Source organism: Drosophila gunungcola (assembly GCF_025200985.1).
Source record: "Drosophila gunungcola strain Sukarami chromosome 2R unlocalized genomic scaffold, Dgunungcola_SK_2 000011F, whole genome shotgun sequence".
NCBI classification, from domain to species: domain Eukaryota; kingdom Metazoa; phylum Arthropoda; class Insecta; order Diptera; family Drosophilidae; genus Drosophila; species Drosophila gunungcola.
In genome coordinates, this window is record NW_026453169.1 from 497,963 (window position 1) to 523,729 (window position 25,767).

At 42.6% G+C, this 25,767-nt stretch overlaps 2 protein-coding genes across 2 annotated transcripts in view; one reads left to right on the forward strand and one right to left on the reverse strand.

The window, feature by feature from the left end:
• LOC128255488 (irregular chiasm C-roughest protein) overlaps positions 1-25,767 on the reverse strand; it is a 125,559-nt gene that overhangs the window by 30,481 nt on the left and 69,311 nt on the right. The window contains exon 3 of the mRNA XM_052985126.1: positions 5,798-6,609. Within this exon, the coding sequence (XP_052841086.1) occupies positions 5,798-6,609 (812 nt within the window). The remainder of the gene's footprint in view (positions 1-5,797; positions 6,610-25,767) is intronic.
• On the forward strand, positions 21,412-24,205 carry LOC128255495 (parafibromin). Its single transcript, XM_052985136.1, has 2 exons — positions 21,412-22,357; positions 23,188-24,205. The coding sequence occupies exons 1-2, from the start codon at positions 21,695-21,697 to the stop codon at positions 23,527-23,529; spliced, it is 1,005 nt and encodes a 334-aa protein (XP_052841096.1). The 5' UTR covers positions 21,412-21,694; the 3' UTR covers positions 23,530-24,205.

Here is a 25,767-nt window from a genome sequence, read left to right on the forward strand (position 1 = left end):
ATTTACACTTGGGCTTCGCTGGAATTTTATTACATTTCGTTCGCTTCAAACCAACACAATGCTCGTAATGACAATTAAATGAGGACGATGGACCAGTCGCCCCCGCTCACACATACACACACACACACAGACACACACGCGCACACATGTTATCCAGTGGTAATGTGGCAACAATGAACTGGCGGCTTAAAAACTGTTACCAATAGTTGCTGGCCATCTCCCGCTGCCTGTCTGTCTGCTGGCGGGCTTAATGCAAACGGAAATTTATGTGCGCATTCAAATGCTTCAGCCGCAGAGCACGAATAAAAATTATGAAGAACGCAAACAAAAAAAAAAAAAAATATGAATATATACATATATATATATATATATAAATATATGTGGAAATGTTTCGCACGCTTAATGCGTTTAAGTGCCAATTAAATGTCGGGCTAAAAAGAGCGCGGTCAGAAGGGGGCGGCCATAAATGAAACACAATTTTAATTGCATTTGCTGGGGAAGAGATTAACTTTTGGACTTGGATTATGGCTGACCGAATAAAAAAGGGAGCTGTCTGAGGCGCATTAAATTGCCAAGCTATACACTCTCCACTCAACTGGGTAACTGCCCTTGATGGTATCAAAATATGGTTTACTAATAGATGAAGAGATCCAAAGATTAATTTATATTAAGAATCTTCTTATAAAATGCCGATAGTAACCTGCTTTTATTTAAGCTAAATTCAAAGCTATTTTCTGGGTCACTGATATTTAAAAAACATGATATTCAGCATAAGCCCCCAAAGCCAAAGCCATACACCCAAAAAGGCAATATTGAACGGAAAAATACAGAAAGGAACATGGGATAGAAAGTTAAAAAAAAATGTGTAAACAGAATATTTGTTTGGTGCACTTCCGGTTCCGTTTGTGCGTTTGCCATAGCCAGTTTTTGTTTCAGCTTACGACTCGTTTGGTGTATATTTTTCAAATGCAGTGCAAATATTTATGCGTATATGAATTTCACTTCCCAAAAATGGACTTTCCCCGCTGCCCCCCCCCGAATCGAATTGTGTGCGTGTGGCGACTTCCGGCGCGCATTTGCCGCAGTCGCCGCAATGGCCATTTGCAGAAAATTTATTAACCAGCGACGCATTTGACTGGCAACTGGCAAAATGGCAATGGCTATGGCAAACTGGCAAACTGGCAAACTGGCAATCTGGCAATGGCGATGGCAAACTGGGGACTGGCGACTGGCAAAGTGGAAACTGGATTTTGCGTGGCTGTGCAGCGGGGCATTCAGTTGGAAATTTATGAGGTCGATGGCGATCCGAGGCTTTTTGGCATCCACATCCACATCCACATCTACATCCACTGCATCCAGTTCCACTCCGGCTAGAGTGTCCAGCATCCAGTGTCCCAGTGTCCAGGCCTTTGGCACCTGTTCGTGTTGGATTTTTCTGGTTTGGCAACATGGCCGCCGGACAAAAGCGTTAAATGAGCGTGGCAAATCCTTGTTTACAGCGTCGAGCGTTTGGGCCGGATTACACGCTCGATTGTTTCGGGCCTGCCATTGTTGGCGATCCTCTGGCTGCGTTTTTGTTTTCGGGTAATTATGAATTCAGCCGCTTTTGTTATTCCACTGCGTAAGAGGGCGGGCTGGGTGCAACTGTGTTGTCAGCTGCGTCGATTCGCATAAATTGCTGAATATTTTGAAGGCGCGCACGCATAACTTTGCATAATTTGCGGCCACGTTATCGGTGGACAGTTGAGGGTTTTGTAATTCTCTAATTGCATTGTTGGCAAACTTTTCGGCGATTCGCTCACGATTTACATTTAATTTTTTCGTCCAACAGCCCCTCTGTTTGCCCCCGTCTGCATGAATAATAATGCAAATTTATATTTCACATTATTTTTCGGTTCTATTTTAACGCGAAAATGTACATTCCTTTATTTTATGAAAAATATAATAAATGCTTTATTTGAGTACACACTTCATTGACACTGGCTGACAATTAGCTTCATGCTGCTGTTGCTGCTGCTGCACAGAAAATGGCATTCCTTCAGAGCCAACCATTCCAAACAGACGCTTATTTCCTTCAAGTGAAGCCCAAGGAGCAGGGCGAAATGGCTACTTATATCTATCACTGGCTTGGAATTGCAAAAATCTTGTCAGCCAACATTGCTCACTGACTGTCGCGCTATCTGCCGCTCATCCCCATCCCCATTCCGCTGCTCCACCCCCACCCCCTCCAGCCACTAACTTGAAATTGCTTTCGGCAAATATATTAGCCTCTTGATAATTTTCAACAATAAATTCCTTGGCACTCACACAAGCAGACACCCGGAGTGGAAGTGGGAGGCAGGGGTTAGGGGCTACTGGATCCTGGCTCCTGGATCCTGCATCCTGGCTGGGATAAACTCCTCTAGCTGTTGTGCCCGCTCGGGGACTCTAATGCATTGTGCAACGCTCTAGAAAGTACAACAAAAGTCGCTCATGTTGCAAGCTGTCAGTGCAACACTTGTCGCATGTCATTGCCGCAGTTGCAATGCGATGGAGCTAGAAGCGGTTGGAGTAAATGGAGGGAGTGGGTTGTGTGGACTGTGTGGGCTGTGTGGGAGCCAAAGACCAAAGTCAATGGGCACATGCAGCCACTGGGGATAATCACAAAAATATATATTCTTTCAGGGCAGAGAACTTAAAGGTTTGGCTTCAGCTGATATATGTTGCTGCGGGGTTTCTTCTGTATGTTGCTACTGGCGTTTAATTCTGTATCATTTCTTTTCGGCTTGTTTCCTTCTTTATATTGCTGCTGGGTTTTCTTCTACATTTCTTTGGTATGCTTTAGTTTTATTTTCTCTGTAAAGTTTCTTTTGCCGCTGAGTTCTTCTAAACGATTGGATTGAGTTTCTTTTTAAGTTTCTTCCGTACAATTATTACCGATGTCCTGCTCAATTTTAGTGTCACTGGTTTTCTAGTGTGTTCTTAGGTTGCAGATTGATTTCTCCAAAGGATAGAGCATTTACATGACGACTTGGTGGCTTATTTGAGTTCTCCTCATCCTGCAACACATTCAATCGCACACATTGTTGCCGCATCATTGTTGTAATTGCGCCGCAGCCTGCTCGTTACTGTTGCTCTATCTCCCGCTCCACAATTCCGATGCTCATCCTCCATCCGTTCCTCTTCGGCGGTTACACATGGCTGGCTTTTGTTTTAACACAACTAATACAATTGCACCGCTGGGAAATGTGCTGCGATGGCAGACGGAGATGCGAGTTGCGAGATAGATGGATGTTGCTGCTGCTGTTGCTGCTGCTGCTAATGCTGCTGCTGCTGCTGCTGATGCTGATGCTGATGCTGCTCCTGCTGCATTGGCGTTGATTTTATTTGCCAGCGGAGCACTCAGAGTTGGCAGGAGCAGCAGTCGACCAGCGTCGACATTGTAACTAACTTAATAAACTTGTCAAAGGTACAAGGCAGACGGCGTGTTAGCAACTTAAGACCCGCTTTCCCGGCTTTTCCCACTGCTCCACTCCGCTCCACTCCCCGCTAAGTGGCACCGCATTGTCGCTCATTTTCATTTGGGATTTCTGAGGCTGACTGATTAATTTGCCGGCTTGATGTGATTTACGCTCTCAGTTGCTCAGTTGCTCAGTTGCACAGTTGCTCAGTTGCATTCAGGGCTTCTGGGAGGGCAGCTTGCCTATTAATGCCTCGTCTTAAGTTTGCCCCTAATTGACTAATGGCGGCTTATCGGGGCGAAACTGGATGGGATTTATGCCAGCCAAGTGGGTTTGTTGACCTTAAACCTGAGACCCCGGCCATAAATAAAGCTTGCCAGCGCCACAAAGTGTGCAACAAGGAAGCTGCAGCCATAAAAAGTCCTCTTTTCGCCGGGGTTAAGGTTTATGTCTGGCAATTGTCGCCGGTCGAAAAGTATGGCCCTATAAAGCCAACAAATTGCCAGACGAGACAACGCGGTTAGGTATACCCTGTACACCCGGCTATGCATTGTATGATGACACATTTCACGCCAAATAAAATCTAATGTAAACGCAATCACATTGCTGACGCCTCCGGCAATCCCGAGTTCAAACTGCTGACAGGCAATTTAGTGGCTTCCAACGGAATCCAAGTACGGAATATGGCATGCAAATGCAAATAACAACAAGTAGGCAAACAATCGCAGTTTGTGGCCCTAACCATGTTAGCCAGCTTTGCCCGCAAGTATGCAATGCAACTCTTTTTCACCAGCAACAATGCTGCCGGTTTGCTGGTTGCTCGTTGCACGTTGCTCGTTGCAGGTGGCAGATTGCAAGTGCAAGGGCAACAGGAGCCAGTTAACTGCCACAGACAACAGCAACACCGCCGGCAACATCAGCAACAAATAGCTCCGACACGTAGCCAAAGTGCCATTGCTGCTGCTGGCTGCAACTCAGTTGCTGCCGTTGCCGTGTTAGTTGCAACTATTATTTGCACATCAACAACTCGGGCTGCCAGCTTGTTGTATTTACACCTGCAAGTGGGCTTAGCTTGGCCATGGCCCCCACATATTTGCACCCAGTCACTGGCCTACCAACTTTGCTGTGAGGCTTGAAAGCCAAATTGCTTGGGTTCATAAGGTGCGGATCAGTGCTGCCGACTTGTCGCCTTTCGAACAGAAATATCTCTTCTGAAGTGGACCCAGTCGGAATAAGTGTAATGGATCTTAAGATGAATGTAAACGTTGAAGCGGCTGCACTCGCATGCTGCATGCTCCATATTCACTATGCTGCATTTCGTGAAAAGCTCCTACTTTTGTTATCTCCTTCATGGAAAACTTAATATATTTTACAAACTTAATATATAAACGGTTTTGAAAGCAATGAAAAGCATTAATACGGAATCTTACAGGCTGCGGCGATCTGCAGAGGCATCGTTTACCACTAGCTTTCTTTTTTAACTTCTAAAATGTTTATTTAAGCTTAAATTTTATAAAATAAAATAGAATGCAAAGTTCAACCTTAGAATGCGCTGTCTAATAACTTTCACTTCAATTCTGGAAACTCTGGGAAATACAAACAACACAAGCCTCAGCACTGATTCGTATTACGGCATTTTCACCTCCTGCTTTTGGAATTATCTCTCCTGGGACTTATTTTTTCACAAAAAGTGTGTGCAAAACATTTGTAGCACTCGGCAAACTCGGGAAACTGTTATAATTGCATTAAGCCGAGAGGTTTTTTGCCGGTGTGCTTGCAACTGTTTGCGTTCGCAATTACAACTCAATAACTTTTGGCTTTGCTGGCGGGTTAACTTTTACCTCATGTTTTCTGTTTTTTTAAACAATTTCCATTCGAGCCATTATTTGTAGACTACTTGTGGGCGTTCTGGCATGGCAAAAACTCGTAATTAGAAGCCCTCGTAGCTGCATAATGAGGCAATTGAGCAAAAACGCGACCCTCGAATGATGAGCTCTGCCAGCAGCGCTTTTGACATCAGAAACTATCAAATAATAACGATTATCCCATTTGCATAATGCGGCAGTTAAGCGACAAAGGACCGAAGTCAGACACAGAGCAAAAGCCCTGCCACTCGAGACGTCTCGGCCAGAATAGGAATAAAGCCAGAAGCAGTCAGACAGACATACAGACAGACAGACAGAAGCAGTCGGAGAGACAAACAAAGAAAAAAGCAGGGAAGTGGGCACCAGAATGCAGAAGGCTAAGAATGCAATTAAAGTCAGCACAAGTTGGCAGCATCTGACAGCTCGAGAGGCTCTTCGCAGAACTTCAAAGGGGGGGGGGGGGGCAAACTCTTTTGCGTCCGTCCAACTCACCTGGCCATTCTTGTACCACATGCTGGTAGCGATGTCCAGGTCCACCTCGCACATCAGCTTGATCTCGGAGTGCTGCTCGGCGTAGACCACGGACATTTCCTCGGCCTCGTAGGGATTCGGCGGCACTGGTCGCAGCGGCAGGACCCGCGGCTCCAGCGGACCCTCGTCCTCCTCCTCTTCCGCCTCTGCCTCCGCCTCCTCGCGGCTCTTCCGCGCGATCAAGTCGCTGGTACTGGTGCTGCCACTATCGAACTCCTCCACGTCGTCGATGATGATCACCGGCTCCTTGGGCTTGGGCTGCATATCCTCGGGCGCCAAATGGAGCGTGGATCGCGGCCGCTTGGCCCGGGTGTCGTTGATCAACGAGCTCCTGGTGCTCGGGGAACTCGAGCTGGTGGCCTGCACAGTGGTGGCCATGGCCGTAGATGTGCTGGTCGAGCTGGAGCTCAAAATGGAGTCCAGTAGCTCCTCCTCAGTCTCGCGGCGCTGTCTCCGCCTGGCCTCCTTGTGCAGCACCGACCGGTGGGATTGGGATTTGGACTGGGATTGATACTGGTGACGTGGCTTTAACTGCGACCGCCATTTGGCCCACTTGGCCTTGGCCTTCTGGCAGCTTTTGCCGCATTTTTCCGGCCTACCAATGCCGCCGCGGTGGTCAACTGACTCGCCGGCCGATACGGCTGATATGCTTGGCCAGCTGAGGCTGCTGCTGCTGCTCCTGCTGCTCCTGCTGATGGCTTCTCCACGCTCGGCGGGCTTTGTCTTCTGCACTGACTTGGCGTTGATATTCTGTGGTTGTGTATAGGTGGTACCTGCAATCGAAAGGCAAGCAAACAAAGTAAGCCGATTAGGTCCATAAGTCAGCAAGACACAGGAAGAAATATTTGTAAAGAGGTCTTTACACAGTCTGATTTCTTAGTCGAGTTTCATATGTATAAATGTATATTTCTGCATTGAATTTGTGTCTAAATTCCAAATTTATCACTTTTGACATGTATTTAAGCTATTGAAATAAAAGCTTTGAAAAGACTCTTACACAGTCTGATTTCTGAGATTTATTTATCTGTGGAATTTAATTACCTAAAAATTTAATTACCTAAAAATTGTAGCAAAAAACAAAATGTAAGTATATATTATATATTCCGAACTTCTATCTGAATTGTAAAATTGTTTTTTTTAGACATATGTTTACGCCTACTTACAATTTAAGCGACTGTTCAGATAAGTATTTATACTATGCAGGTTGAAGTAATTAATAAAATATTAAAAAAATACGATTACAGTTTCACTTTGTTGAAAGGGAAATACCTGAAACTAAGCATATAAATTCTATTTCCACCGGGAAAAGAAACCATATATCAAAGAGTTATTTTTTTTCGTGGATACATGTTTTGAGATGACAATGTGCAAGATATTTTCATCTGTCAACATCCCGATGAAACCGATCCGGATTTGGTGACTGTGTAGTTATTTGCCCTTTCAACTCCATTGGAACTTTCGGTCCCAAAAGGCAGCATGCGAAAAAGGATTCAAGGACAACTTATGCTGGGATGGGAGTATCAATTACATTGCCTTGTTGCATGTACAATGCGTTCAGGGCTCATGCATTTATTTACGAATTTTCGGAAGGCAAGCTGCCAACAGCATCGATTGAAAAGCTACAGAACGAGTAGTCGAAACGATGAGGAGCAGCATGCCTTCGAAATGTTTTCTCTATGCATGCAAATCCTGGACTAATCTCCTGCACTTTCAAAGCTATTTTCATGCCTAACTCTGTGCCCCTCGTTTGTTGCTCTTTGACAACTCTGCTTATTGTCTCCTTCAGATTCAGCACCGGCTTTTACGCCCCTCTGCCGTCGCTTCATGTCTTGTTGTCCTCCTGCTAGCTCTCCTGTTGTTGTTGATAAATTTACACAAGTGTATGACAAGCTTTCAAATGGTAATTAATATTCATCTGCGACGGGCGTCGAAGGGGAAGAAGTTTGGGTGTGGATAGCTCCCATCAAACAACGGAGTTTCTTCCCTGTCCCCATTTCCTGTTTTCTCCGAGCTGAAAGTCAACTGTAGCCGGCAGCTATCAGATGCACGGTGACAAGAAGTATTAGCGAAATGTTCGCAGAGCTTAAAGTTATGAAACACCATTGTTTGTTTTTATAAAAATTAAATATTAATATCTGACTCTCATTATAAAATGACTTCATGATAATCATGTTGTTGACGTAGCTAATAACGTACTAAATTGTACCTGAAAAATTATCCTTTCATTTTGAATTGCTGCAGAACAACTAAACCAATAATTTTAAATTTTCTTTAGAGTTATACAAATTTTTAAAGTATTAGTTTTGGTGAGAAATAGCAAGAATAACATTTTTATGGTACTAAGAAATGGGTATTTGTCTTTCGAAATGACGTTTGGTAAAGTCTTTTTTCTCTTCGTGTGACAATGGCGAGCCAATGTCTGTGGTTAGCTGACAAAAGCAGATCTAGCCCGGGGATTGGTCTCTGAGCCCTTTCTTCCCACTTCTCTTCCCCAGCGTCTACTTTCTCCCAAACCCCTCACGTTTCTCATTGTCTGGCTGGCGCTTTTGTCTACCAGCCCTTTTCTCGTTTGCTGGGCGTTACTCATCTCTTTCTTGGCTGCCTCTGTTGGCTTTGTGTTTGTAGCTAAATTAAAGTTGTCATTTTTCAAGTGAACGCACAAAAGTGTGCAATGCGCCTAATAAATTTCTGCCTGGCATATCCTGTTATTCGGGCGGGAACTGGTCCCATAGGCATAACTAAGGGGGCTCTGCGGGGTTAGTTATGGAGCAGTCGTAACTTTCATCCACAGGCACAGATACACACACACACACACACACACACACACAAACACAGATACACACACAAACAGACACACACTCACCAGCCCACGTACTCACATGCATATAAGCTCTAAAATGTTTTCGCAACAGCTTAAAAGTCGGCTACACTTTTGGCGAGTATGTGTTTGTTTGCATGCAGCTGTAGTTGTTTGTGCTGTAACTTAAGTTGTAAATGAAGATTGCGTCGGAAATTGCACAGTACTGACGTTGGCTTCATCTTTGTGGCCCCGCCCACCGCCACCGTCAACGCCCACGCCCACGCCCATGAGTTGTGCGTGCAAATTTAATGAAGCTGCCATACTCACACACTCACACACTCGCACACACCCACTCCTGCACTCACACTCTGGCAAACACTGAAGCATGCTCGAGCTTCAAGCTTTTCTGTGGCATACGCTGCACCGCATAAATTTCTAGGCGGGATCGGGGAGTCTGGAGCACATGGAGTGCTGGGTTGTTTGACAGTTGACAAAACGCCGGTGCTTGACAACAATCAAACGTGCCTTCCACACTCTGCTCATTAACCCCCCCGAGGACATGGGCGGCTTTTTATTTGTTTAATTTTGCATCGGCAATTGGTTCAAGTCCATTAGAAAAATGAAACTGATTAGTTTTTAAGGACTGTAACTTTGCCTTTGAAATTTTGTAGATTTCTAAACATTTTTTTTTCTTTTGTAATATCGATCCTTTTTAAGCTTCTGTGCTCTAATATATTCTTGTAACAAGCTCCTAAATCTCCATTTAATTTGTTGTCTTCCAAGAAGAAATCCAAATCTTAAAAAGCATTCAATATGCTTTGCCTTATGCAACAATATATTTTGAGACCGAAAGTTTTTTTGGTTCATTACAAAATAGGACGTTCTATTTTATTCATCCTTTTCAGTATTTCCAAATCCTATTGATTTTTGTGGCACCCTCCTATGATTTATTTAAGAGAAATAATAATAATTTATTTACACCATAAATGGTAAATTATTTCCCATCATGTAATCTAATAAAATAATTTGTTTTTCATTTTGAAGAGAAAGGCCGTCCGACCAATAACGTACTTAAAAATGCACCCATAAATTAATTGCTTGCCTTGAGGCGATGTCAGCCGCTTAATTGCATTGTTTTTCAAACATTTTGCGGAATAATATTGGTTTTCAATTGCCCTCATAAATCAGACAGTTTTACGCAATAATTGCAAATAATTTTGTGTAAAATCGCTCCGCTTTCCAGGCCTTCGCACACACGACAATTATGGCAGTTCAATGAAGCATTCCGGGCGGCCTTATCAATATGCAAAAAAAGCCATGTACTTTTATGGACTGACAAAACGATGGAGCTACGCGCCTAAGGGCGGAACGGACAATCAAGCGCTGACATAATTACGCGTTGGTACATGCGTCTATATGCATACATGTCAGCCGATTACGTGCATATCGGATGGTGTGGGTGCCCGTCACATTTAACTGGCAAAAATTGCATCGATTTTCCACTTTTTCTCTCGTTCCCTTGCATTTTTTCGCGTTTGTCCAGGCAAACATGCAAATGACATCGAGTTGAGTTTCATTTCGTGGTACTACAGGTCTTTTTTTTCACTATATCAACATTAATTTAATACACTCGAAACGTCGTGTTTGTGTTGTCTTTAATAATATTACTTTTTTGTAAATGCCAATCGACCTGATGGAAAATTGAAAGGGAAAAAGTATACAGCATGTATTCATAAGTCGTACTATTGACACAAGCTGCATTGTCCTCTTCCCAGTCCGTTTCTAATTAACTCTTGCTCCCATTGCATATGCCTATTTGCATATCCAAGTGTTTACTTTTTCTTGTGACCCAAGCACTGAGTATAAGCACTGTAACATAAGCTCTTGAATATGAACTATCTACTATATCTATATTAATGTGTCTAGAAGAATGCTGCATTAAATTGTATATGTCGTAAGTCGCAAGGAGACATCCCGAAAGATGACCTTTTTGATGTTATGTTATTTCATAAAGATTTTAACTTTTTCTCAATATCCTTGTCCTCTGGAGACCTTAAATCCCTGATTTGTAATTAAGAATCAACAAAAATAAATATGTTTTGTTGACAAAACTCTTTTGCATTTAAAGTTTTTGTTTTTTGTATTACAAAATGATGTCAGAAAGACATTTATTTTTTCTCTGTAAGAGTTTTCCGTCCACTTGGCTTACAAGCTCGTAAGCTCGTTGTGAATCACGGCCCAAACATTAAACAATAACTGGCAGGGCAGTCAATACCCTCAGCTCAAGTTAACTCGACTTGGTTCGCTTGCACTTTCCTCCATTTCCCTTCGTTTTCCATTCGTTTTCCCTTCATTTTCCCTGCATTTTCCCTGCATTTTCCCCCACTGTCAACAGAGCTCCCCTCGTTATGCAACCCATTCATCCGGAGCGTGTGTGAGTGTGAGCCTTGCACCGAGCGTTGATTAGGTTAATGTCCTTAAGGCATAAGAACAGCTGGCTGTGCACCCCGTCTCCATGACCAGGACCAGCACCGCCCTCCTCCCACCACCAAAACCAGTCCTGAGCAGCTTATGGCAATGGTGCAAGTTGCACCTGGCGAAACCGGAGAGCCAGCTCCTGTATGCAGTCGCTTGCCTTGTGCATTGTTTAAGTTCCACAACGTCGACAACTTTGCCAACCGCCACTTAATGCAAGCGCCGAGTTCGGAGTTGGGGTCCGGAAAAGGGAGAGAATGGGGGCGTGGCACGACTGCACTTTGCCTGGTCTGCGGTGGCGGCTTTTGTGGCCAGCCAGCAAACAGCAATGGCAAAAGCAGCAGGCAACAGCAAGTGCAACAACACCCCCTCATTACTGCCATTGCATTGGCAACTAAAAGCCTTTTAATCGCTCCCGAACGCTCTCACAAAATTATTGTGCGATTCTAGATATTTGCCCGAGTTATTCCATGCGAAGGTTGTCGAGAAAGTAATTGACATCTTACCACATTTTGCTGGGTTCACTTAATTCGATGGGGGTGTGTGTGTGTGTGTGACATGCATGCTGACGTTGTAGACTCATTAGCAACCTGAAGAAATCAGAGTGGTGTACCCTCCTGAATGCTTATATTTGACAGTTTTCATAATCGGGCATTATACGTTAGCTATCTCTATTGTAGGAACTATTTTAAGTAGTTTAATATTAGGAATCATTTTAGGCTGAAAGCTAATATAATGATTCAAGTAGATCATAGATCATGTTATGGTCTATGATTCATAGGAGTCACGAACCCCATGAGCTTTGACTTGAAAAACATAGATAGATCGACTGGCTCATGAAAACAAAGGGAACTATGACTCCAATCGTATAGGTTTCTAATTTAAGCTTCCATACTTAATTGTCAAACTGTTTAATTATTTTGTTAAGTTTTTATTTCTCATTTTTTTGTCAAGTCCAAGTGCAGCTTGTTTGTTTGCGATTCACTTTAATTCCTGACAAGCCCCATTCTAATACAACTCTTATAGCGGTTTGTCAGTGCTTTTCGTTAGCTAAAAGGCTACGTGATGCTTTTTCCAGCCACTTTTTGACTGAGTGGATAGGTGGGTAGCTGGTGCCTGTTGTCCGGCTTTTTACGATTATGCATGTTGGGTGCCGGCGACCTTCCGAGGCCACTGGTCCCCATGCTTGTGGCTATTACTTGGAGCTGCCACTTCATTGCACATGCCGCATGTTGCCTCATTACACACACACCCACAATGGAATGGAATACGAGGACAATGTCGACGACATTTACACAATGTCAACTATAAATGCAGGGCGGGTCGCCGGTGAAGCTGGTATCCTTTTGGCCAGGTGCGTCGCTGTGCTCTCTGCTGTCCTGTGCTTTGCAATTGTGTCAAATTAATTGTCAACTGTTGTCGCTCTGCTCTGCTCACTATGTCCCCACTGCCCTCCCGCCCGTCCCCTTGCCCACTATTCGCCACACACACACACTACACACACTGGCTGTGTGTGTAGTGTGTTGTGTGTTGTGTGCTTTGTGCGGCTGTCTCTGTCGTCTGTTTGATAAATTGCATTTAATGGCTGCCGCCAATTAAGAGCAATTTTTGCTGCCGTTGCTGCTCCACATTTCTGTTGCCAGTTTTTGCCAGCTTGTCCCCTTTTATTTTGCCCCTGTCTCAGCTCGGCAGTTGCTTTCAATTTGGCCCTGTTGCAGTTTTAAAGTGACACCGAGCTGGCCTGCAAGCGAGCGGGCCTAATAGAAATTGATAGCTGCCTCTGGGATACCCGACCAGCTGACCACGTTCGCCTGCCATATTTCTCACTTCAGCACGCGCGGCATTACAAAAATTAGATAAAACATTACTGCTCCACGTATATTTAATGCAAGAAACTCGTTGGCCGGGTCATTTACCATCTATAAAAAAAGAAAGAGTCCCTATCAGCCCGTTTCCTAGCGGCCGTTTGCCGCTCCTATTTCTGCCATCAAGACTGCTTCCGTATTATTTATGTCGCCCGGCGACTCTGCCAAAAAGGTCGGCACTTTGTTCCATCAACCTTGGTGAGGTTTTATAGTTGGACGTATTTCGGTTGTCTTGTGGGGCTTGTGGAATCTTGGATATCCTTTAAAGAGGTATTTTCTTTTGAGCAAGGAGTCTGCAAGAACCTTGCAACTATATTATATAATGTTTACAAATTAAATATACTTCACAAACTTTAAATGATAATCACTGATCGCAGATTATCGCAAAACTAATAAATTAAGGTCAAATCAGCAAGCTATTTAAAAAAAGAATAACAATTTGTTTTAAATAACAGGTGATTTAATTATTTTGTGCATAATTTGCATAATCTTAACTTAAATTAATTGGGGAACTTCAGAGACGTCTTTCATGATAATGAATTATGCACCTTCAAACAAACTGACTAACAAATATTTTATAAGAGTTACAAAGAATACACAGCTTTCCGATGATTTAACAAATCAGTTCTATTTGGGACAAATTAGGTCCAAGACAAAACATTTAATAGAGTCAGAGTATTTTTCATTCCCCGCCATCAGAGTTGGTGTCCTGGCGCCTTTTGCTTCTGCTGGTCATTAGGCGTAGTATACTTAGCGGCTACGTGCTGTGACCAGCGCCAACCGCAAATTAAGTATACGCCGCGATGCGCCAGCGCCTCGCAGTATGCTGCAGTTTCACTGTGCCCGAGTAAACAAATGCTGAGACAACAAACAGCGAGTGGAGAGCTTAGCGCGGCGAAGGGGCAGTCAAAATGCCAGCAGTGTCCTGACGTTGTCTCTATGCCAGCCAGAAGTTTCGGTCCGTTTGTGCGTCCTTTTGGCTGTTTGTTTGTTGACTCCTGCTCCGGCTCCTGCTGCCGTTCCTTCAACCCCCCTTCCCCATAGAACATGAATTAAGCGCCAAAAAATGTGCGCGGCACGTAAATAACTCCACACAGTCGCATTCTGGGCGTTTTGGGAGCGAGGTGGCACGTGACCAAATTTCGATGGCAACTTTGTTCGGGGAAGCGCTCCCGACTTTATCATGTTTTCATTTCGCGGCGTTGGCTTTTTAATTTGTGAACATTTTACGGCGGGGAGTCGGAGACGTTTGCGGGGGCGTGCCATTTCCTATACAATTTTTTACTGGCAGATGTGAGTCCAGTTTTTGTATTTTTCCAGTAGTTTTATTTTTTTTAGTGCTTTTCGTTTGCCTGACTGCAGTAGCAAATTAATGCAAATAAAAACGTAGAGTCGTGCAATAAAACGATGTTGTTTTTGTTAATTGTTGTTGCTGCAAAAGTCTGCAGCATAATTTATTTACTTGGGCTTTGACTTTGCCGCTTTTGGTTTGCGACTATTTTTTTCAATGTTTTGCTGTTTTTATGTAGCGTTGGGAAATGCGCAATTAAAATGATAATTTTCAACAGCGGCACCACCACCACCACCACCACCAACGCCACCACTGTCAGTTTTTGGCTGCAACTGCATTTCGCACGTACAGTGAATTATAACCTGCCGCATAAAAGTAAGCTATAATTTAGCGCTTAAATGATGCGTGCCCGTGTGCTCCTGTTTGCCTGGCCATAGTTGTAGCTATTCCGCCCTTTTACTACCCCAAACCTGGTTGACTTTATTGCATTCCTCGCACTCGACCATTTTTTATGTGCTTTAATTAATTCGCCTGACCACTGGCCCCAAAAAAGGCAGACGAAGAAGAGCTAAGCAGAAAAGCACAAAAAGGCAAATCTTATTAACTTTGGCAGACCCCCTTTTCCGTTTTTCCACTTGCACACAAATCCAATAAGACAGCAGGGAGAATGAGAAGCTCGCAAAAAATTCGCATTCAATAAAAATCAATAATCGGAGCGGAGCGGAGGAGAATGAGAGGCTGATGAAGAAATAGCCGTAATGCTTTGCTTATTACCTTCCAATTCATTAAACGTGCCGTCAAGCCGACCAACCACTTCTATCCTCCTTTAGCCCAAAGTTCCCCCCTCAAACGGGTCAGCCCTTTTCACTTTCGCATTGATGTGTAAGTGGAAAAACTGCAGAGGTTTTTCCGAGCCTTTTGCTGAGTGATTGAGGCAGCAGTGTGTGTGTGTGTGTGTAAGTTTTGATTGTCTCTATGGTTCAGTGATTTTTTTGGTTTTAAAAAAACGAAAGGTGGTTGTGAATTGATAGGGATAAAGAGTAAAATACAAAATAAAAATAAGACAGCCAATTGATATGATTTAAGCCACAGAATAAAATTATTAGCGATAAACAAAGTTTAAAGACAAATTTGTAGTAACTGCGAAATATCTCATTATAATAAATATTTAATTACCTAGTTAATAGGATAAATGACAACTTAGTTGTGAACAAAATATCAAAGCTTATTTCAAGCACACAAAAGTTATAATAATGTTGAGTTTATTATATGGTCTTGTGGTGCAAGCTATTTCTGTCACAATTTATTATTTCGTTTTAATGATGCCAGTTTGCTAATACTTGTTTTCTGGCCAGCTTCCACAGCTACCATTTAAATCAATAAATCACTCGAGCCCCCAGCCTGATTCGTTAGCCTAAGCAAAAACTCCCATTCAGAGCTGAAACTAAGGCCAGACAACAAAGCACAAGCTGACCCATCCAATTCCGATTTCACTGGCCGGCACATTCAATCATTTTTACACCCTCCAGAGCCGGGTCCTATCAGGCGTAAATAATCAGAAACGTTGGCTAAATAATAAATACATGTGTGTGAGTATTTTGTCTGGTGCTTCCTTGGGTCCTTGGTCAGCCCTCTGCTGACCAATCAACTGGCATTAATGGCGGGGCCCGGTGAGGCACTTAGACTCACATCGAGTGGCATGAAAAATGATGCAGCCGACTGCCACCTTCACCCTTTCTCAAGCAACATGAAAATAAATATTAAATAATCATTTATTTTCACAAAAGATGTGTACGGTAATTTTTTCCATTTATTGTTTGCTTTTATGTTTGTTTGCCTTCACTTACATATACCTCTCCCTCGGTACTACAGTGCGTATGCGCGTTATGCCGTAAGAGGTGGAAGCGCCTTCCTGCTTAACGCCTCAATGCATTGGCTTTGGGTGTTTTCGTGATTGTGATGGTGGGGGTCTGTAGCCCGAGGATTCAGGTCAGCCTATATGGCCAGCGGGAGTCTTAATGGTCTTTTGTAAGATGTGTTTTGGAAGCATTTAAACGATTTAATAAACCAAAAGGTCGTTTACCTCGATATCTATCCTGTCCTTAAACGCAAAATTATTGCCACGCAGCTTTATTTTATGAAACCCCAGAAATATTTTTTATAAGCCGTTAAAATTTTAACTTTTGTTGGCCATTTAAGTGTTCACTTTCATTCTCACCGCTCGCCATGATATCTATTTGAAAGCAAAAACCATAATTTCCCACTCGCAGCATTCCTCATGCATTCCCCTGTCAGTCGAAGCCGCAAATGCGGAAAATTGTGCTAAATGTTATGCGAATATGCGCAAATAACCGGCAAGGTGAGCTGAGTTGAACTAAAAAGTAGGTGCTCGACAAAATAAATTTTAATAAACAGTGCGCATACATCAAACGACAGACACACGCACACACGTGCTCGTTGCCACAAACACTTGTGCACGTAATTGGCGGCAAAACAATTAGTAGCATTTTACAGTTTACAGTTGCTGCACATACCATATAGCGCTCTAAAATATTTTGCACGAAACTGCACACAAATGTGCACTTTGAAAAAAAATTAACGTATTATAAAAGAAAAACACCAATTTTAATTTTTTAAAAAAGATCTATTGAGGATTTTATTTGCCTAAGTCAGTCGTTTAATAGGAACGGTAAATGGTTTGCCCATTCTTTTTTTTAGCTTGTGGATCAAATGAGATTGTGGAATTAAAGTATATAGGTAAGTTTTTCAGACAGATAAAACTTATTCAAAAATACTAGTTTCTCAAATGCAAAAACATGTTGTTGGGGGGTAACCGAAATCACTAGTGTTTTAAAATCCCTTTAAATAGTTTCCAAACGTATTAACCAATAAAACCTAAAATCGTCTTTTTAGAAAAGGGTCCAACAAACTTTTAAATTTAAAATATATTATTGCGTTTTTCCAAACACCTTTATAGATAGTTTCAAAACCTTTTTGTTATTTGTGGCACCCCCAAGGACATACTTAACATCAAGTTTAAATTTTTTTTGAGTGTACGCAGAGGCAAATGTTGCAACAAAAGCAGACGGGCTGACTAAGTGGCAGATGTGATGAGCTTTTGGCCATGAGCCGAGACAGACAGTCTGAAAAGGTGAGGGCAACAGTTGGCAGGTGAACTGGGGAAAGCCCGAAAAGCGTTGAAACTTTTGACACACTTGGCAATTGAAATGCATTTGAAGAAGAAAAAAGGCCATCCACTGGCTGTAATAAATTACGGTAATTTAGGGGAAGCGAGAGATACATAGACATTAGCATACGTGCGCATACTGTTAAAGAGAGAAAGGAGTCAAAGGAAGCAAGCAATATGTGTGTCGCAATTTCCGTTTGAAGTGCACTTCCTGCCAACTTGCAAATGTCGAGCGAAACGACTCGCAAAGGCACTCAGAAAAAAAATATTTTTTCAATTTGTTAATTATATTGCGATTAAGTTTTTACATTACTTTTCGTCTTATGAAAATATAAGACCATTAAAAATAAATATTAAACATATAAAAAAATTGCTAAGTTTTTTAACGTTTGCTAACTTTTTAAAGTGCGTGCAGTTGCTCCTGCTCGTCAAGGCTGACTCCTTGATTGCCTGCACAAGTTTTCTCGAAACGAGAGACTGCACTCAACGATGGCTTAATGGCAAAGTTCCAAGAAGAATGCATACATATGTGTCCTAGTTAGGCCGCCACATGATTAAAGCATGAAACTTATGAACGCTTTGAAAATCTATATAAATATTTTGACATAACCCATTGCAAATAAATTCCAGAGTTTCCGCTTAATTTCATGTGCTGGCATCCGTTCTACGAATTCAATTTTGTGGGGAACTTGCAACAGCTGCTTGGAGTTGAAAAAATCAAATTGAATAAAAAAGTTTCTCTCTGGCCAAGTGGCCCCTGCGGGCGGAAGTGCCAAGAGTCGGACCACATGGCGAATGCTTGATATTTCGCAAAGCGAGATGACAGGCAGCAACTGGCCACTTGAAGTGCAACTGTTGCACATCAAACAGACATCAAAATGTGCAAACATGATGGAGAGACAGCCAAGTGGACACGCCGGGAATGGCAAAGAAAGATACTAGAAACAGATTGCAGCTGCGGCTGCAGTTGTCGAGTTCTTTAAAAAACTTTGAAAAGGTTAGTGGACCCCTGCATTCTTTTCAGCTGCACACAGTGAATGTGCGCGAGCACTGTCGACAGGACAATCAAGAACACAAGTAGACCTCCAGTTCATATCCTGCGCAGCCTGTCACTGTTATTTGAAGTCGTCTCAATGTGGCCGAGACTCGCCATGGTTAACAACTCGATCGGAACTTGAGGTCCTTGTGGCTACGCATGGCAAAAGTATGTCATTGAAATTGATCAGCGGACCTGACCCTTCCTGCCGACTTTATTTGCCCACTTAACGAGCGTATTTCCATTCCTCGTCAATGGCTTCATTGCACCTTCAGCCGAAGCCAATCTCATTTCCATTAAATTGTCCTGGCTGGCAAAATGAATCTGCTCTGAAAGCGAAAACATAATGAAAATAATTCGCCAAGGAAAGTAATAAAATGTCAGCCTTGAAGGGGGCCAAGCAAACACATGGACACAGAGAACAAATTCGACAACAACTTTATGCAATTTGTAAGAAATAACTGTTTCTATTTTTAGTAGAAATTGGGGTTAATTATTTATACGATTTATTAAAAAGTAGAAATTGGGTTTAATTATTTATACGATTTATTAAAAACCCATTTAGTTCATAAGGTTTATTCACCCAAATAGACTAAGGAAAAATTTAAAAATTTGTATTTTGTACCCTGTAAAAGTAAAACTTGCGTTTGCCCATATTCATGCCCAAAATAATAATGAAATTAAAATTTACCTTTGATCGAATTTAAAAAAATGTAATAATTAAAAAGACTTTTAGACCGTTTATTTCTTTCTGTGTATTTACTATATGCAAGTGAGTCGGGGTGTGTTGTACGTGTGGTTTCACATGTGTTCGTGTCTCAATGGCGCTTTATAGTGATGTCGTTGGTCCTGTCCTCGTATTTGTTTAGCCCGGCATTTTATTTTTACTGTTTATAAGCTGACAAAATTGTTTTTCTCTCCTCTCACAGCCTGCACATTAAATGATTCGACCCGGTTCGTCCCGTCGAGGGTCGTGCGCCGTAAACGGGCCAACTGCTGCGGCTACGTAATAAAACGAGAGAGCCACAAACAATAATTGGCCAGGGTCCGTTTGTGGGCGAACTTTTGATGGCCTTGTCTTGTCACTGAGGCGAAATTAGTTGCCAGATGCGTGGGAGGATCGCCCAATGGCATCAAAATTTCACTTTTTTCTTACCATTTGCCTTCTGCTGGGTTTTCCTTGCTTTGATGCGATTCCATGCAGTTGAGTGCAAAACGCTGGCCAACGATGATTCCATTTCCCGCGGCCAGAATGGCTATGCGTGGTCGCATTCTTCTCTGATTAAATTTGAAGTTATGCACTCGTTTCTGCTGTCCGCTTCGCTGACTTAACCAGAAAGGAATCGAGAACGCAAATCTAAATGCGGCAAAAAAGGCATTTCATATCTATGTCAGTGAGCCATTGTTTTCAATTTCAATTCCCTTGCATTGTTTTCGCTTTCCATGGCTTTGGGATCAGCTCCTGTGGCGTTTCTTATGTGGAATTTTTTTTCATTTTCGGTCCATTCAAATAAAATAAATGTCGAAATTTTCGACTACCCTAAAACTACCTCCAAAAGCTATCTTATTTTTTCTGTCATAATGCCATAAACTTAATTAGAGCCGAGCCGAATGAGCAATCAGATGATCTTACCATCCAGCCGCTTTAATTAACATGCCAAAAAGGCCGTAGACGTAAGGTGAACCCTCGGTTCATCGCATTTTTTATGCCGCATTCTTAACGTGGCAAACGAAAAAAATGCCGGGGAATGGCAAGAACCACGCCAGTTGGCAATACAATTTGCCGTGACAAATGCGGCCATAAACAAAAATGGCGACAACGATGCCGCTGCCACCGCTGCCATCGCCGCCATTCAGCCATTTTCTAGTGCAGCGCCGACAAAATGGCTGCCACAAGAGGAGTCTGGATGAAAATTTCATTTCCCAGGCAGCGATGGCGGCGACCTTTTACGGTATTTATCACACGCGAAACGAAACTCGTCTGCCAGCCAACTTCCACCCGCTCGTTTTCGTTTTTGGTAATGAAATTTCGCTTTAGCAATTACGGGCTTCCCCGGGCTATATAGCCACGATAACTGGGGTATCGAGGGGAGCCGAGCTTAGCCAGCTAATAGCTTTTGACTGGATGACGCGATGGATGCATAAATTATGATGGGAGCCCGAGTGGCCCCCTTGCAGAAATCAATTTCAGACTTCGGCAGCAAAACAAAGCGGAGCGTTGCTGGAAAAAAAAAAATAATGCAAGAAAGATAAAGAAGAAAATAAAAACAGAATTTATAAAAATATTTTCATGCCTTGCAGCTAAAATGTTATTAAAGTCAATAACATAAAGCCGGGCACAATTCCTTCTGCGACGCTCTCCCGGGGTGAGGGCAAAAACTTTGTCAAATAAAAATAGCTTACAAATAAAAACAACTCGGGGCGGAAAAATAAAAATCACCGGAGAGACGGGGCGAGGCAAACAACTGACCAAGGCAATGTAATAAAAATAAATAATGGCTTTGACAAAAAATAAGCGATGGCTGCGAGAAAGTTTGAATATTTATGAGTTTTTTATGTGCCAAGAAAGGAGGTAACCAAGAAGAAAGTCAGCCTCAGAAAGGGTGTTATAGAGTAAAGGCGACAACTCCTTTAGATTTCGCTTTTAATAGTTTTGCAGTCATTAATGAAAGAATAATTTGAATAATCTTGTTTCGACAGATACGCAAATTGTCAATAGAAAAAAAAGTGTATTTATTAACTTATATTTACAAATCACAATTTGTGTAGCCGAAAACAAAATTTAGCTACAAGCTATTTATAAATTTGTTTGTCATCTTCAAGTCTATAATCCCTTTAAAAATAAACAACATATTTTTTTCTGATTTTAACTTTTAAATGCTTACTACCTTAGGCACTGTGTTATCTGATAAACATAAATAATCAGATTAATCGATAAACTGTAGGTTACTTGGCAGTTCTAACACATTAAAAAATTATGAAAATAAAACGAGTAGGCCCTGACTTTTCTTTTGAAAAATATCACGTAAAAATCTGCCTTTGTCAGAATCGGAGTTTGATTCCTTTGAAATCAGCTATTCAAGTGTAATAACATTCTAAATTCTTCTAAAATGAACGGCAATTGGAAGACTCTTGACCAGACCATGACTGTCGAGGCCATTGCGGCCATCAAGTCCAAGCGTCTGGCGATGAAGAACTTACTCGATGAGGAGGGCAAGCGGCAAGAGGATGCTGCAGCGCAAGACGGATCGCCAGGAGCAAGAGCAGCAGGCGGAGATTTGCAGGCAGGCCATGGAGCGCGAGAGGCAGCCCCGCAGCCGCGAGGAGCAGCTGCTGGGCAAGAAGGAGCTGCCCGGAGTGCTGCAGTGCCTGGCGGTCTTCTACGAAGCCGAGAGGAGTCGCAAGGTGTCCAAGCTGGACGAAGTGCCGGTGGTGCCGCCCCAGCTGGAAACAGAGGAACGGCCGCCGAAGAGCAAGTACAATCGCTATGACCAGGAGAAATTCCTCAAGGGCCAGCAGGAGTTTGGCATCAATCCGCAGGGTAGTCACCTGGAGAATGTCAAGTCCGAATTCGTTAGGCTCAATCGGCAGGGCAGCCACATTGAGAAGACTATGCCTACGAGCTTTAGTCCGAAAATAGCCAAGACCGCTGAAAAAGTGGAGCGCCGTCTTAAGATTGTTCATTACCACGCCCGAATGCCCATAATTGTGGTTCCGCAGGCCCTGACCAGTCTAATCACCCTGCACAATGCCAGGCAGCTTCTTCAGGAGATGCGCTACGTTTCGGTTGAGCATGCTCGCCAGAGCTACCGGCCCTCCAGGCCCCCCCAGTTTTCCGACGAGGTCATCATCCAGCGACGCTTTCAGGTGGGTTAATACACAGAAAAACAATATCGTTGTTTACCCACAAGTAACCTAAATGGTTGAATTCGACGAGCTAAAAGCCAAATATTTGTTGAAAATTCTAAAAGAGCAATCACTCAAGTCCCGAAAGTTGTTTATCACGGTGGTCGAAGGGGACTACTATATATAGCTGCAGAATTGAAAATCTAAGGGTACACCCAGAGAAAAACCCCATAATAAAATTAAAGAGTAAAACATTTGACTGTTACATTGTTTTTCAAAATATAAACTCACTTAAAGTTCTCTAAAAACATGATAATGTCATGAATAACATATTTAATTGGTTTGGTTGGATTTACAATGATTTTTCTCTGGGTGTAATACTTTAACTACGGAGTGTGCATACACTGGTAAATATAACTTAGTAAATCCAAATATCTTGCACTTAATTTCAATGTTTTTCGCTTTGATTTTCATATATTGCGGTTTTTAGTTATTTTAAAGATGAAAATGTAAACATTTTTTAAAATTTTCAATTGACTATTTTCGAAATTGATGTTAAGATTTCAGTTTTGTCTATATTTATGTATTCCACAACAGATGATGCTTTCGACTTTATCGTTTGCCTCGTAAATAGAATTGCTGGCGCCATCTGTTGGAGCCATATTTATTTTGATATTCGTAACACTTGACTACAGAGATCCTTCTTGCTAGTTAAACATCCGCTTAAACTAAAACAATTGTTTGATTAACCCTCCAAAATAAGGGGAAATGTATAATCATAATGCTCAGAGGCTTACCAAAATGTACGCTTGCAAAGTTTCTTAATCACATTTATGAAATGCCATTTTCAGGACGAACTTGTGAGCTACCGGATCATCGACGTCGTGACCCGCCTGACCTCCGAGGAGTGGGTGCGGGTGGCCGCCGTGTTCGCTTTGGGTCCAAACTGGCAGTTCAAGGGCTGGCCGCTGGGCACAAGCCTGGCCGACATCTTCCAGCAGGTGTGCGCCTTTCACCTGTACTTTAAGGACTCGCCCCCGTGCAAGGAGCTGCAGAACTTGCCGGTAAACATGCTCGCCCTGTCGCTGAACGAGCGGCACTCGGACTGCGGCATCCTGACGGAGTTCTGGAACAAGCTGGACCTTCACATGGCCGTCCGTCACCGTCAGTTTGCGTTTGTGAAGCAGAAGTAGGGTGCTTACTTTCCTCTCGGCACACACACACAATTAGATAGAGATAAGCAGGGAAATCAATAAATGAAATTGAATAGCCCAGAACAAAGGACGAAGGACGTAGACCCAAACCCACATACACCATACACACACATGGGGCGTTGCTGCGATAATAAAAAGTGAACGGGCGCATCAGAAAAATATATCACGTTTGTATAAAAATCATATAAAAACGTTGCGAAAACTGCAAACTTGGCAAGAAAATTAAGAGCACAAACAAGTCGGAAAATGAGGGAAAAGAAGGGAACTTGGCACGCGTGAGACAAAAGCTAAATGACACACAAAGGAGCAGTTGTGTGTGGGTGTGAGGGTGTGCCAGTGTGGGGGTGTACTTATGTAAGTCACTGTGCGTCCCACAAAACGTAAAGCTGTCAACGGCGTTCAGAGTGATGGGGAAAAACAAAAAATGGGGTGGCTATAAAGACAGGAGACCCACTAAGAAGAGCGGTGGGCGCAATAAAAATCACTGGGAAAATAGCAATTTTTATACACCACACACACACACCCACATGTGTTTGTATTTAAATAAAATGCGTGCCAAGGCATTGACTTGTGTGTATGTGTGTGTGAAGTAGGATTTGAAGCAATTGGCAGGCGATAAAGGATGCCAAAAGGAAATGCACTAAACGATTTAACAGTGGAACCTATAAAAAATATATGTATATATTTATAAATATAAAATAAAAATAATTTTACAATTTGTTTACTTTAGTTTCATACATTTTTGGAAACAGTAAATAGTTATAATAGTCAAAATTCTGATTGGCCAATTTGTAGTTTGTCCCACTGTCTATCATTTACAGAGTAAGTAGCTTCAGCTACTCGTCTCTACTCCAGATAATTTGCCAACTTACGCAATACGCCCTAGAAAACGGTAGGTCCTTTTCGTCCTGCTTCTGTGGGTGTGGTCGTATGTGGACAAATCGAGTTTCGCTGCCAATATTCAATTTTATAAATTGAGCCAAAGTGAAAGCGGAAAAAATGTGGAAAAGAAATTGAATTCGTGCTAACAAAATGTATAAAACTTACGTATGAGAAAAGTGAATTTTCCACACGAGCTTGACGCAAAGTTGATTCAAGCGACAGAAGTTTGGATTACGTCATTGTAAGTAGGAAGTTGGAGCTCCACAATTAAGAAGAGCCTTTAAGTTAAGTTTTCTCTTTTTGTATTTATTGCCTCTGTTAGCACAGTGGGTGTTAAACTAACGCACGAACAATAAATTCACAAAATGGGTTGGCCATAAATTCCCGAAATTTGCATTTTCCAGAACCCACACAAAATCTGTCGCCGCTTGGCTTCAAGCCGGATTCAATTGCAAATGCCATCGACACAGATAGCTGGTCTTCCTCGCAGTTTTACTCCAACGAATCGGACATAATTTAGCCTCAGTTGACACTTACTTTGCATCCCAACTTGATATATCTCCTTAGCTAGCTTTATTTTTCAGGATTAAGCTCGCATTTCTCGCAGTTCGTAGCAAACAAGCTGCAGCTAATATTAATGAATTGACTGCTTAAACGAGATTTTTGGATCGCAGCATGAATGTCCTGAAAATGGAATCGATATCATCTGGTGGCATTACAGTTGGCTTAAACCTGATTACGCACTGACTGCCACAACTTTGCGCCCAAGTGCCCGAACACCTACATGTGTACCACGTGTCCATATACGTACACATATATAAATTCCCCTACTCACGACAGGACAAAGTTTTTACTTCACACCCAAGCGAGATTCGAGAGCTGAAAACCGAGAAGCACTTTGAGCCCCCATAAATCCCTTGGTTGCTGCGAAAAAGAACAACAAGCAGGACTACTAAACTATGGCAAAAGTTTGCAGTGGAAATCAGTAAAAAGTCAACTTTAGCATCCGTAGAATCGGAAGAAAGCTCCGCACCGAGCTCCGCGTTAACAACATGGTTGTGGAAGCCAAGTGGAAAAATCAACGAAAACAACCGGGCAATCGCACATGTCCGCATGGCGATGACAGCGGGAAAAGCGCAGCGATGACAAGGACCACAAGGACGATGTCCGCCATCTTGTTTTGCGCAGCTTGTATTGCCTTTGTATTCGCCATTGCCTGCCAATTGACAGACGGCATTGAATGCAGATTGCAATTTGCTTTAAGGACAATGATGACACACTAAAGAAAAGTATGTTTAAAAATCATTTTCAAACATTGTGCTTGGTAGATTTTAA